The 14,747-nt window shown below is 32.3% G+C and overlaps 1 protein-coding gene across 4 annotated transcripts in view; it reads left to right on the top strand.

The window, feature by feature from the left end:
* The window catches only part of Pde8 (phosphodiesterase 8), a 100,489-nt gene that overhangs the window by 52,469 nt on the left and 33,273 nt on the right, over nt 1-14,747 (top strand). The window contains exon 1 of one of the 4 annotated variants that reach the window (XM_013307505.1): nt 12,116-12,706. The exons of the other annotated variants lie outside the window; for them this stretch is intronic. Within the exon in view, the coding sequence (XP_013162959.1) occupies nt 12,628-12,706 (79 nt within the window). The 5' untranslated portion in view covers nt 12,116-12,627. Of the gene's footprint in view, nt 1-12,115; nt 12,707-14,747 lie in introns of those variants that run through there. 4 annotated transcript variants of the gene reach the window in all.

The raw sequence follows: 14,747 nt of genomic DNA, 5'->3' as shown, positions 1-14,747 counted from the left end.
CATTCCGCGACTCCGTCCACGTATGTTCTTCCAGGCTCAGTTTTACATCTATGACAACCGTTCGTACAGCAAAGCATCTGCAGTTCCTCTGGTGTTGCGGATGTCCATGGCCGTCGAATCAATTAATGTTAAGCGATCCGCTGCTCATTGGTTCCCTTACCAAAAAAATCTATCCATTTAATCATTGGCATTTATTTTATAATGTTAGTAAGATTTTATTTAATATTAACACAAGTTTATTATAATGTTTCACGAAAGTTTGAATAATTTAATATTAAGATACTTCTGTAAAGACTACATATAGACTCTGCGTCAGTTAAACAAGTTCACATTAACTTTATAAAAGTCAAATGAAGCAAGTCCGATGTACTGGTGCAATTATCTTCGGTGTGGTCAATTAGGCGCCATGTGTGAACTTGTAATAGGGTTGCCACATATTCGTATTTTACCCGAAATCTCTCGGTTTTAAAGGTGCATATTCAGACTACACACACTACAGGGTTGACACTACGAGTTAAAACGTGAAAGGGTAATAGTGTTTTTTTTCTTTTTGTCCGCCCAAAATGTCGTAGGTTCATATTTTATTTGCTGCCAGTATTCAGGTCTGTTTTATAAAAGTTGCCAGCCCTATTGTAATGAGAGGGATCGGATGCTTTCAGACCATAAATGGACGTTGTTGAATATATATTTTCATAAGACTAGTTTTTTTAACTTTTAAAGAATTTATTTTATATGGACACAGAAAATATCACATCATAAATAGTCACGTGAATAAATAACTAAAAATTAAACTAAAAAAAAATATATTTTAACTGTTCCATGTGTAAATATCACCAAGGAGATTGGCTGCAATAAGTTTACCTTCGTTTAAAGAAAAGAATTGATTCCTTTCTATCTCGACTTAACTTATATTAATCAATACGGTTAATAACACAAGAAAATAGACAGATATACAATTGCGACCGCATAATCAAAAGAAGTAAAAAGTTTTAAATTCTATAAATATTTTTCAAGTGACGTGTATTATCAAGATTGATCCAATAGCTGTAAACCTTTAAGGGGACATTTTGATTCTTATCATAGCTCCGTGGTCCACGGCCTATCTGTAAGAATTTAATGCAACTTTCTTGTACATAATTGTAATCGAGATCTCGTGACTGCCGCCCACAAGGGCCCGACGTGCACGATTAAATATTTCACAAGCCAAAAAATACAAGTACGAATCTATACAGTGTTTGTGTCGAATGTATGTCTTTGACATCTGATTGGATATTGTTAAAGGTTCTAAATTTATTTTATTACGTTGTTAAATGCAAATGTAACCACCAAAAAAAGGTTCCCAATTTGTGTGTCTTTTTTTCTCCCCTTTTTAAATTAAATCTGATAGGAATATGGTACTCTTGTTTGTCTTTGGATAAAATACTTGTTTTATATTAATTTCTAAGTAATCCAATTTAAATATGATCTTGCTATTAGTTAAGTCATATTATCAACGACCATTTACGGTCAACGTAATTTAAAAGCCAGCAATTCAATAATGACTTGTTGAATGAATTCAAGATACTTACAGCCTTTTTCGTGCTAACTACGTTCATTAGCAAATTATATTCGTCTCCTAATAGTATTGAAATACATTGCGCTAGTTTCACACGAAGGTACAACAGTCAGGGAGAACAGTAGGACAGTTTGGTATTCGTATTGTTGTAGCGTATGCATTAAAACAATAGCAGTACTTCAATGTTATACTGCACTGCCTAACTGTTCTACCCGTGTGTTAAAATTCGTTATATTAAAATCACCGTATGCGCAAGTCGTTTGACAAGACTACATATATCTTAATATGGAATTGACACGTTCATTAAACTGAAAAACGATCAGTAATCTACGTGTTCTAAATACTAATAGTCGATATAATTCTCTGTTTAAGTTATCTTTATATCAATCTATAAACATATTAATAAAATTGTAGTGTCTGTATGTCATATAAAAATAATACACGATGTATATTTGCGTCGCTGATAACGAAAAATTAAAAGTTGACATTTTATGGTTGGAATTAGGTTTGCCAGTTCGCCAAACCTAATAGGCGAACAGGCCGGTCGGGCCGGACATTTGGGTAGAAAGGCCGGACACCCTACATTATTGGGGTATTCGTCTTAGCCGGACACCGTTTATATTGGCCGGTTTATCCGGACGCCTGGCAGGGATAGTTGTATTGATTACTCTAATAAAAACAATCGACTAACTGTACATAAAAAATAACTAGCGAATAAAAGACATCATGCCAATACTTTAACACTTGATTCTCAACTAACTCTACGACAATAAGTATCATTTAGCGACGACAAATATTCCTCCTGACGACATAGAAACTTGATAAGTATATAATTACACAACAAACGTAAATATGTACAAACTTATGACGTATGTAAATACGTATTTAAACGTTTCCACTTCAACTAAAACATCAATGCACAAAGCCGACAGGTTTTTTTTATATCTGTAGCAAAAACTCAAAAACTACAAGATTTCTAAAATTCTTTCACCGTTAAAATGCTGCATTATTCCTAAGTACATAATAGGTTATTTTTATTTAATTATTGCGTGTTTAAAAAAGTAAATTTCCAACCGTATGAAACCGGTATACATCTATTAGTTGGACAGATACCCGTTGTAGTAACCTAGAGTTGGATTCAGACAGTCAGATGATGATTCTAACGAAGAAGAAGAAGAGATATCTCTATCTTTTACCGTATCAAATAAACAGCCAGTTATATAGATTAATAAGATAATGAAAATTAAATAAACTATAAACTTATTTTCGTTAAATCTAGTGTTTGTCAGTTATCTGTGAGCTGGGTGCGGCGTAGGTAATATATTCAAGCACGTGTTACATTTAACTTAAATAAGTTATCAATATAATTGACAAACTTACCTTGGTACCCACAGATGCAAACAATCGATCAACCTTATACATTTAATGAGCCATAAATTCATTTATTTACATAACTAAGTTGTAAATCTTACTAGTCTAATAGTACTATTATTAGCTGTAAGGATCTCTATCAAATTTAGAACAAAGAGACAGTCTGGAAAAGTGCGTCGCTTACTAACTTATTTTAGCCACACGGACGAAGTCACAGGCGACAGCTAGAAGTATAATAAAGCAAGTAGGGAAAGTAGCGCTAGCCTGTCATTGACTGTTTCGGCTCACTGGTGCCAATTATGCCACTATTGTCTTTGAGTTGTCCTATTGTACTGGCATAATGTAAACTAGGCATAATTCCTTCGCCTTAAAGTTAGAAAAGATTAAAGTGCGCCGTATCGGCCCGCTCTGTAGGCGGCGCGGCGGTCGCGTTAAATGACCACAGATTAACTTGTTTATTGCGTCAACTCCAATTTGTTTTAAAGCACTGCCACAGATTAAAAAAGATAAACGAGTCATGTTTGAAAGCGGGTGCAATTCGTTTTTATTTCCAGTAGGATAATATTTGTAATAACTTAGCTTTGTTAAATGCTTGTTTATGTAAAATTCGATATAAAATTACGGTGTAACCGTAGAGTTTCATTGTCGAAATACTTATATTAAAACGTTACGTTAGTGCAGTGTTTTAAAGAGAGTCTAAGGGATGACAATGTTTGTTCAATAATGAAACGTTTTCTTCACTGGCAAACTACGCTTAGATACGAAAAATATCATACTATCATATTCATAATAATATAGCGAATGTTTAGTTGGACGGATGTCTATTTGAAGGTATCTCCGGAACGGCTCAACGGATCTTGATGCAATTTGGCACAGATGTAGAACATACTCTGAAAAGAACACATAGACGACTCTTTAATTTTTTTTGTTCCAAGCGGACGGAGTCGCGGGCGACAGCTTATACTATAAATGTCGCATATCGCCTTACGTAACTTCAGACTGTACATAACTGGTCGGGTAAACATTTAAGGCACTCGGTCGAGGATTTATTAGAGTAATTATTTCAACCTTTAGTTAGATCTTATCTGATAGTGAGTAGTCACAAGTCCGGTCAGATCTCGGAACGTATTAAATTTTCATTGACTTTATAAATCGGGACTAATAGAACCTGTTGCCAATTGCAGCGGCCTCGTGCAGACGTCACTGCTCCAAAACTCAACACATTTCTAACATTCGAATAGTTGCTGTTTTAATAACTTTTTATACCTTCTAAATGTACTTCTATTTAAATAAAATTTAATTCATATAAACTGAGAATAGACTGTATTATAATGATCTTAACCCTACTAGTTATTAATTACAAAAACAAAAAGTTCGACTAGCTTTATCCCTATAACCCTCCGGTGAATATAACTTATCTTACTAATATTATAAATGCGAATGTTTGGAAGGATGGATGGATACATGGAAGTTTGTTAGAAGGTATCTCCAGAAGGACTGCATGGATCTCAAATGAATTTAGTATAGATGTAGAACATAGCGTGGTAGAATACATAGTCTACTAAGTTTTTTTAAATTCCTCGCGGATAGTTCAAGGAAGGAACAACTAGTTCCACATAAACATGAAACTCGATCGAGTCGTTTAGAGGCTATTAGACGTCGCTATGTGATGGGTCCACATAAAATTTGAAACATAAATATTTCTGTACTTGCTAAAAACATTACCCTTCCAATCGGGCAATAAATTTCAAAAGATCGGTAGACAAGGTTATCATCATCATCATCATCAGCTCACTATCCGTCCCCACCGAGGGGCTCGGAGCCTACTCTAAGTTAAGTGTGATTAGGCCATAGTCAACCACGCTGTCCCAGTGCGGGTTGGCTGACTTCACACATATTTTTGAATTTCTTCTCAGATATGTGCAGGTTGCATCACGATGTTTTCCTTCACCGTAAGAACGTCGGATAAATGTACATATGTAAATCGGAAATCGAAAAACACATTGGTACATGGCGGGATTCGAACCCAGGACCTGCAGATTGCAAGTTAAGTGCTTGACCACTGAGCCACCGACGCTTTTAGACAAGGCTATACAATTTAGTAATTAAATGTAATTGATACTTCTCGTTATAAATTACCAAATGTATGAATTGAAGGTCGTACAATATATGATTAAAGCAAAACAAATCAACATGTTTAGGTATTTTATATAATTAATTCAGTCTTATATTTTAAAAGAGAGTAATCAACACTGACCTTTGAAAGTTTAAAGGTCAATTTAAAATACTTTAAATAAAAAAAATTCAATTGAAGAAACATAAATTATTCGACATCCAAAATAAAGAAAATGAAATTAAATTGAATTAAATGAAAAAAAAAGAATTTACATATTACAAAGTATTTAGATATGACAGTAAAAGAATGTTATTAAATTATGTAGTTAAACTATCAAAATCAAAAAATCTAGTTTAAAATCTAGCTTGAATTTCGTATTTCGTTGCAGATACAGTTTTTCGTAGTTCAATGCTCCGTAACTTTCCATGAAGTTAGTAACGATTTCGCTAATCCGAATAGTTTGTAAAGTATTTCGTGAAAATAACTTCAAATAGTTACTATACTTACAAACAAGTCAAGAATCCACTTCTTTTTCTTTATAATATATCACAAGATGGCAAACGAGCGAGCGGCCACCTGAAATCGCTGAAATAGCGAAGTGACCGTTGCCCATAGACATACGCAATTGCATATGCGTTGCCTACCTTTAATCGACGGAGGAGAGGATGCACAGAAAGAAAATATTTTCCCTTCCCATGCATCCTCGCATCTGCATCTGTGTGGTCGTGGTATTTCACCGGGCGAGCCGGGCCGATTCGTGCGAAGATGTTAAAGCGGGCTCTACCACTGTTATACTCTTTCTCGTCATAATTTACTTGTAGTTTATAGGGTTTATACACGCGTTGCACTCTCATCGTCATTATTATCAGCTCACTATACGTCTCCATCGAGGGGCATTCTCATATAAATATATTTTGTTATCATGAATATCATACTCTCCCACGGGTATCTGGGGGTTTCTAAGATCAAAATCCCCGTTTAAACCATGTTGTTATCTCTGATTTGTCAAAAATAATGACAGGGATGACGATATGGTTTTGAGATTTTGGTCTCAGAAATCAACTATAACAGCCGACATAACTTAATTCACTTTCATTCTTGCATACAATCCATCAGTACTTTCTTTTGTAATATGAATCAATTCTTTTTACGTAAAACTGTTATAGATTCCGTGATTCTTGACTAAAAACTATATTTACAAGTTTAGAATGTAATTCAAAATGTGCTTAGTAGTGTTCCCTTAATTAACCATGTTTTAATATTCTAGCAACTCGGTGCAATTTAAAATAAAAAATACTACGTTTAAAATATTTATGTGCATTATTATAATAAACATGCATGTCTCATACAATCTAAAAAAATACGAGGTAAACGAACTACAACTTGGCTAATTAAATTCTATACAAATACATTTGTATCTTAGTCCGTCTCTACACTGTCTAGTGACGTTCGTCGTCGAAGGAAACGCTTTTATTTTCCAGTGAAATAATTCGCCGACGCGATGGCTAGACGTCTCAATGTTCTGACGTCAACAATGCTACCTTTATAAATGCGTAGGAATCGCCCCAAGATCGTCACGACTTACTGGATTATATTGATGTTTTTTTTCACAATTGAATTGACAGAAGACAAAGTACAGTGAATCAGCATTTTCTAAACTATCTTTTAACTACATTACCATTTAATATATAGTTGGATCGTTATCTAATGGTAGTTCTATAATTTAGCTAATTATAAAAAAAGGAATTGACATATAAATCTGCATGTATAAAAATATACAAACACACAAAATGTACATACATTGTCTCTGTCAATTGGGAAATACAGTCAACCACTTGGGGCATAGTGCAATAAGATTTATGCATTGAAATTTTTACGGCACATTTTGAAATCTCGACTGGAAATTAGCCGCAATATTGTTGTTATTATACATTAGGGCATAATGCAAGTTGTTGTGCGAAACTGAACTGATATTACGGAATTTTTTGTAACAAATAATATTTTTATTATTTATTACCTGTCATTCAAGACTTATTTTGCGTGAAATTAAAAAAAAACATAATTAGTAGCCTAAGTGTTCTTCCAATCCAAAATTCATCGAGATCCGTTCAGCCGTTGTGGAAATACCTTCATCCATCCTTCCATCCATCTGAACATTCGCATTTATAATATTATTAATATTTGTTTTACTTAAATTTAAACATTTAGCAAAAATTATATATAAATGAAAAATAATAATTTAAATATGTAAGTCTAAGAAATGAAATAAGCCAGCACTGGAAAAATATACTTCATTATTAACTTTCCTTACTTCAGACAAACTCACAAACTTTCCACTGTCTGTATTTAACTTCAAATAAAAAAGAAAGGGAAAGCATTTCTTCTATAAAAAGTTTGAAAGAAAAAAGGGGCAAAGCTTTGCGTCTTTCACTTTTTAGTCTTCTCTGGAACCAGTCCTTTCTTTATACACAACAAGCTGTTGTCCGCGACTCCGTCCCTGCAGATTTTATAAAAAACTTGAATTGCCTATGTTTTCTTCCAGACTGTTCTATTACACATATATGCCAAATTGCAGCAAGATCTATGCAGCCGTTTCTTTAATACTTTCAAACAATTCATCCATCTAAATATTTATAATATTAGTAAGGTTTTAAACGATATGTATGTCATTAAATATTAACGTTTCATAATTTAGGATTTAATGTTAAAAAAATTTCATCACTTAAGAAATATTAAATTAGTTAACTTGTTTGTGTTAATTAAGTTGTACGAAAATATTTTAAGCACAGTACGCTGTTCTGAATTCAAATGTATGCAGAATACCAAGAAAAACTAATTTATATTCTTAAAGATAGATTGCAAGAATAGTCAAATAACTTTAAAAACATTAATTTTCGATTTGAACATTTGTAATTTAAAATACAAATATATTTGCGGTGTATTTATTAAAAGTTTCGACGTAGCACAAATAAATTATAATTCGAATCATCAAAGAACCTATTAGAGGAGCGTTATAAAACTTTTGGGATTGGATTTTCAAAATTTGTAAAAAGTTTTAACTTTAAATATTTTAAAATATTGCACGACATTTTTTTATTAAATAAACATCCAAAACTTTTTATAATCTGACAGCTGATAGTTTCTTGTGCAAATTTGTATAAAATGATCACTTTTAAATAATAATTATATTACGTTTGGCTAACCGTGGGTTTCTGAAACCAAAAACCCGTTTAACTTTGCTTGTCAAACATGAAAGACAGGGATGACATTTTATACGGAGATTTTGGTGTCAGAAACCCACGGTAAGTTATAAGGAGCAAAATTATTTGAAGTAACTCTGTGACGTCACTAAACATCTGACGACAGTTGTCACCAGTCGCACAGAGATGTGACAACTAACAGCTTTGTGATAATTTGTGTATTATTATACCGTATAAGTTGCGAAGTATCTTCATATACCTTTTAGGGACAAATATTACGGTTCATACCAATAGTACAAGAATAACAGAGTGCATAAAAATCAGTAGCAAATTATATTAAAACAATAAACGAAATAAAAAGATGCAACTGGAAACAAAAGTATCTCCCAATTATCCCATTGTATCCCAAGTCAAAATTGACATAATTGCTACATCAAGTTAAAAGCCGCAAAAGGAGTTAATGTAACTAAATTTTGTATGTTCACCCTATTTTAAATCTTTTTATGAGTTGGGTTATATTCAACAGATTTCAAATGACTTTGCGTTTCCAATTTGCACTTATGTCGAAATTCCATTTCGTAACATTTATGAATTAATTTGCAACACACTGGCAAATCACAAAAAAAATTACCTGTCGGAGCCATAAATGAGTCGGTACCTTTTTATATTCATGTCAATAAACTCATGAACCAATTTCACTTTACGATATACAAAGGCGGTTACTCGCTCACGTGTTTACATTCGCAATTGATATTTTACAATGTTATCCTTTCATATTTCCTGAACGTTTACGTTAAAAGGGGTTTTCATCTGGATTAAAGCTACTGACGTTTATTCTGAAACTCATTTTCAAAAATATACAACATAAATATTAAAACAAAACATTATTGCAACCTTAAAGTAACCTAATATGAAAAAAGAATTCGACTGTCGTTAACCGAGTTCGTCATTATTTGAAGTACAAATTAATTTAATTATTGGCACGATTAATAGCGTCTCTCTTTATATATCAGCTCGTTATAAATACATTCTTTTGCATCATTTTATTTAATTTAATAATAAACAAGTAACAAAAAGCAATCGTTAAGCATAATATGTATCGTCCGTCAATTAAGGCACACGTACAGCGCGAAATGTGTCCGGTGAAGGGACGCGGCGCTTTGGATGTTTTTGCATGACAAATATATATAAATCAAGAAGTCTCCGATACAATTTGAATTTTTAAGGATTAACTTATTGAGTTCTGAGAAGATCACGCAAGCATACGCGAGACGATACGAAAAAATACAAAAAAAAAGCTTATTATCAAGTGGATATCGCCCGCGACTCTGTGTGCGCGGAATTAAAAAAAAAATAATAAGTAACTTATGCGTTCTTCCAGACTATGTTCTACATCTATGCCAAATTTCAGCTAGATCCCATATGTTTGTAGATATCTACAAACATCTATCCATCCATCCATCTAAACATTCGCATTTATAATATTTCAAATCTAACTTAACGTACCAGCTTTAAACAAATATAACCAACTCAAATACAAATTGTGATTTCAATAATTTTTCTTTGCGTTACGTAATTTACGTTGATTGTCAAAAATTATTATGTATGTCAACAACACAGGACACAAGTTCTTATTACTAAAATATGCCTCATGATATTTTTATATCGCAACGCATCATTACGGTATGACCCAACATTTTTAACCGATGAGTTACACCACTTGGAGATCACATAAAGACATGTAACCATAACAAGGTACACAATTTGATTTGCTCGTTAGTAATAAATCAGTTGAAGTGAGCTGCCGTAGTGATCTCTACCACGGCTCTCGGTCTCCTAATTCAATTAGGCATCTCCGTGCTGTTGTTGCATCTAACTTACTATGCTGAGGCATGCACTACTCTAGAACATGACTAATTAACTTAGATCCTATCTCTAACTTTACTATCCTATGATTTATCGAAATGGATTAGTTTTGTAGTTTGATGTGGAAAATCAAATCAAAGTTGCAAATGATTGGATGAAACTACAACAAATTTTTTAATCAAATGAAGTTATTTTTCTAAACTTTCACATTAAACTAATTTCTCTACTTCTTAATATATTAATTACATTTACGACAACGATTTAAATCACAATTTATATTATGACATATTGAAATGTTTTATATAATTTTATACGTCTTTATTCATAACTAGCTATCGCTCGCGATTCCGTTACCGTGGAATTAAAAACAAAACGTAATAAATAGACTATGTTGTACGTCTATGGTTTATTTCAGCGATATCCATGCAACCGTTCTGGAGATAACTTCAAACAAACATCCATCCATTCATCCAAATATTTGTATTTATGACATTATAAGTAAAATAGTAATAAGTAAGATTATGACATTAGTAAGAAGCAAGATTAATAAGATATACGTAGCTAACAATCCGGAAAATCTGTGAAAGCTATCGTTAACTACGGCCCATAAAAGTCACGGCAACTAACGCCTTTACTTGCCTATCAATTAGACCAGTTTCGCAAGTTTACTTGTAACATGATTGCGTATGTTTCTATCAACATATGTGGCCATTGATTTATGTTCGCCTTTCTCGAGTGTTAAAGGACAATGTAACGCGCAGTGTAACCACTAAATACAAACTGGTTGGTGCACAAAAGGCGACTAGACTAGTTGCGACAAACACCTCTATAAGGCGTAACACAAATAGAAAACTATTGATTACTGGATGTGGCATTCTCTACATTTTATATTTATCATGAAAAAATCATAGTCAAAGTAATCACGTCTTTTCACTTGACATCTTTGTTTTTCTTTATGGCATTGTCACTAACTTTAGCTTTTCAACATAACCTCATTATTTACCTTAATTATTTAACAAGTAAATAATCTTTATATTTTCAGTAAATTAAAATATTTGAATGTTTGTATACCATAGAAAATCGTTGCTACAGTCTGTAGAAATGTTTCATAACGAACGTTTGCTTACGGCATATGAATTAGACTACAAACTGCAATTAATATCGGTCCGCAAACCCCACAGGGCATTAACTTTATTAATAGCGGCCAAAGTCCGGTGTGTTGCTCCATTGGGTGTGTTCATTTCTCATAGACGATATGAAATATTGTTATTCACATATGCCCCATGAGCTATGGTAATTACAATTAGTTACTAACGATAGACATATTCAACTAATTACTATTGGCATCTTATCAGCCATCACCTTACTTCTTACTAGTATTATAAATACGAATGTTTAGATGGATGGATGTTTGTTTGAAGGCATCTCCGGAACGGCTAAACGGATCTTGATGAAATTTGGCACATATGTAGAGTATAGTATGAAGGAACACATGGGCTAATCATTAAGTTTCTTTAATTCATCGCGGACGGTGTCGCGTGCGACAACTAGTTACGTACATTAATAAAATACAAAAATTTGTGTCTTCTTTTCTGAAAATTTGTACGTTATTAAATATATGAAATATGCTTTTAGTTAATCAGTGGAATACGATAGTATTGTTTTCGCAGTTTTTATTTGTTTTTTTTATCATTTTATTTCATATATTTACGTCACGTAATAATGTTTTAAAAATTATTATGCGATTAAACGTCGTAATTTTATAAAACAAATCGATTTATACATATATCTTTGATTTTACATTGAACACGCGAGTTATAAATAGTACGAGCAAAAAGTTAAGATTTAAATTTAATTGTCATATTTACTACATTAGTAATAATAAACATGTCAGAAATAAATTACGCAAAATGAAATATTAATTTTATAATTTTGTAAAAACTATCTAATTTGAAGTTGTATCTCTTCCAGCGAACAATATTTATACCGTATAACATTCGTCCTACATTTTACCCCCCTTCTTCGATCAACTGACGTGACGGCCATTACCTAACCGGCCGCCTTACAAACTCCTCGCTACCAAACTAATTTATCATCAGTAAAAACGAAATACAATCGTAACGCGATTGTAGTAAAGACTAAAATTTAAATGCATGATTGTTTTGGAATAGTAATTTAAAGTCTTTGCCTACTAGCTGTTTACACTCCACTGTCGACGATCATCATTTGATTAATAAGATTTTAACGCGGCAAAGAACTGTCATGTCATTTGTGCAGATATTTTTTTTAATTATTGGCCAGTCTGTAAATGTTCCGGGTGTGTTTTAAACGTGTGAATTGATTCAAATATTTTTGTTTATTATTTTAATTTTGAGGTTATGTTTGTGTTTTGTGATACGAAATGTGTTGTTTTGTATTGATATCTAAAACAAGTGTTGAAAAGCAATGCGGTGGATTTTGTTAGTGTTCGTATGTGTAAATAAAATAATTCGTCTAGAATAATATTATGGAAGTTTAAAATGTTGGCTGGTGAAGAGGCCAGTATCGAACTAGTACAACGATGGCTTCAAAGACGAAACAGTGATGATGCTGACACAGGTTAGAAATCGCAGAAATAAATATAGACTTTAAATTGCAGTACCATAAATAGATAATTTACCCTAATAAGAAATTCAATTTATAGTAATTGTAGTTATAAAAATTACTCGTCTATTTTGGCATTTTCGCTAATTCACTCGAGAGAATAAATGCAAAAAAATATTATATAAATATGAAAGTCGTGTTAATTACACTATTTATAACTCAAGAACGGCTATACCGATATTGAAAATTGGTGAGGAGGTAGCTTAGAGCCAGGAGACGGACATAGGATATTTATTCTTTTTTTTTTCGAATTTATGCCTTGAAGAGCTGCTTTTTATTTAACTCACTAATATTATAAATGCGAATGTTTAGATGGATGTGATGTGGATGGATGTGATGTGGATGGATGGGTGTTTGAAGATATCTCCAGAACGGTTGAACGGATCTCGATTAAATTTGGCATACGTATAGAACATAGTGCGAAAGAACACATAAGCTACGCTTATTAAGTTTTTTTATTTATCCACGCGGACGGAGTCGCGGGCGACAACTAGTATATTTTAAAAGTAATATTTTCTGGAATTATTTTATTATTTGGCAGTTTATTAAAATTTTAATAATACTTATAATTGTATAATAACAAAATGTTTAATTAATGATTGTGGCGATATTAATATAATAAGTAGTTTCATTGTAAATTATTTGATAGCTTTTGATAACTGATTTATTGCTGATACTATAATATACAAACGTCATACGCGTTTTAAAAATTAATGCCGGAAATTAATTATGACGAAATATGACAATAATTCATTGAAATGATATTATTAATATTATTTATGATGATTTTCAATTATATCTGATCAATTTAATTTGCGATACGATTTACCCAAAGAATATGTTACTGTTTTCGTTTAAAAACATTTTAATATCTGAGTAAATGCCACACGAAAAGATGTTTAATGTCAACTAAACAGCTCCTTACATTTCTCATGTTAAATATACACTAAGGGTCTCTAGTCTTTCAATTTCAATGACCTCTTAACGAGTTTCTTGCTGCAGTTAATATGTTACGAAAGAATAAACGATTTAAGACATTTATGGGTTATTATGTTTCAATAAAACTCGATATTATTATCAAACCTTAGTTCATTTACATAATAAAATTGAAATGTCTGTATGTAATCCATAAAAAATATGCTCATAACGAAAAACCAATTTTTTAATTTTTTGTCCGTATATCCGCAAATCCTCATTTGTTCCTAGTAATCTCCGAAATGGCGGATCGATTTTGACGTGACTTTTACTGGAATGTAGTTCATGCATGCGGGATTAACTTACGCTATTTTTTTTAATTCCGCACTGACGATGCCACAAGCATCAGCCAGTTATAATATGAATGTAAAATCGAGTACAAAAAGGTCATAACAAAAGTAAAATGAAAAATAAAAATAAATATTACATACTGAAGTTGTCTTTGTGAAGGTATCAAATAACACTACCGGTACTGTTTCGCACATGTTTTAAAATAAAAGTATAATAACACAAGTCAGTAAAGCAATATTACATTGTGAACATTCTCTTTACGATGTTAATGTTTATAAAGGAACACAAACAAGTAAGCTTTCGTACCGCTATTTATAACCGAGACTAGCGATCGCACGCGACTCCGTCCTCGCGGTATTAAAATATAAGTCGCCTATGTCTTCTTACAGATTATGTTCTACATGTATGCCAAATTTGAACAAAATCCGTGGAGCCGTTCCGGAGATACCTTCAAACAAACATGCATCCATCCATCTAAACATTCGCATTTATAATATTAGTAAGATTATAATATTTACACAGACATAAAGAATACTAATTTTGGTATATAAAGAAAACTTATGACGTCCAAAAACAGGTTTAAATAGCAAATACATTTTTTAGCTTTGAAATATTAAATAATTTAAGCACTTAAGAAAATCTTAATGGAATAATATGTTGACAATTAACCATTTTAATTTGAGATGTCTATAGGTACCAACCATGTACCTTACATTGGTAACAACGGCGT

This window comes from Papilio xuthus, unplaced genomic scaffold, assembly GCF_000836235.2.
Source record: "Papilio xuthus unplaced genomic scaffold, Pxut_1.1 DF828142.1, whole genome shotgun sequence".
NCBI lineage: Eukaryota > Metazoa > Arthropoda > Insecta > Lepidoptera > Papilionidae > Papilio > Papilio xuthus.
Note: the sequence above shows the minus strand (reverse complement) of the source record. Positions and strands in the feature narration are given on the sequence as shown.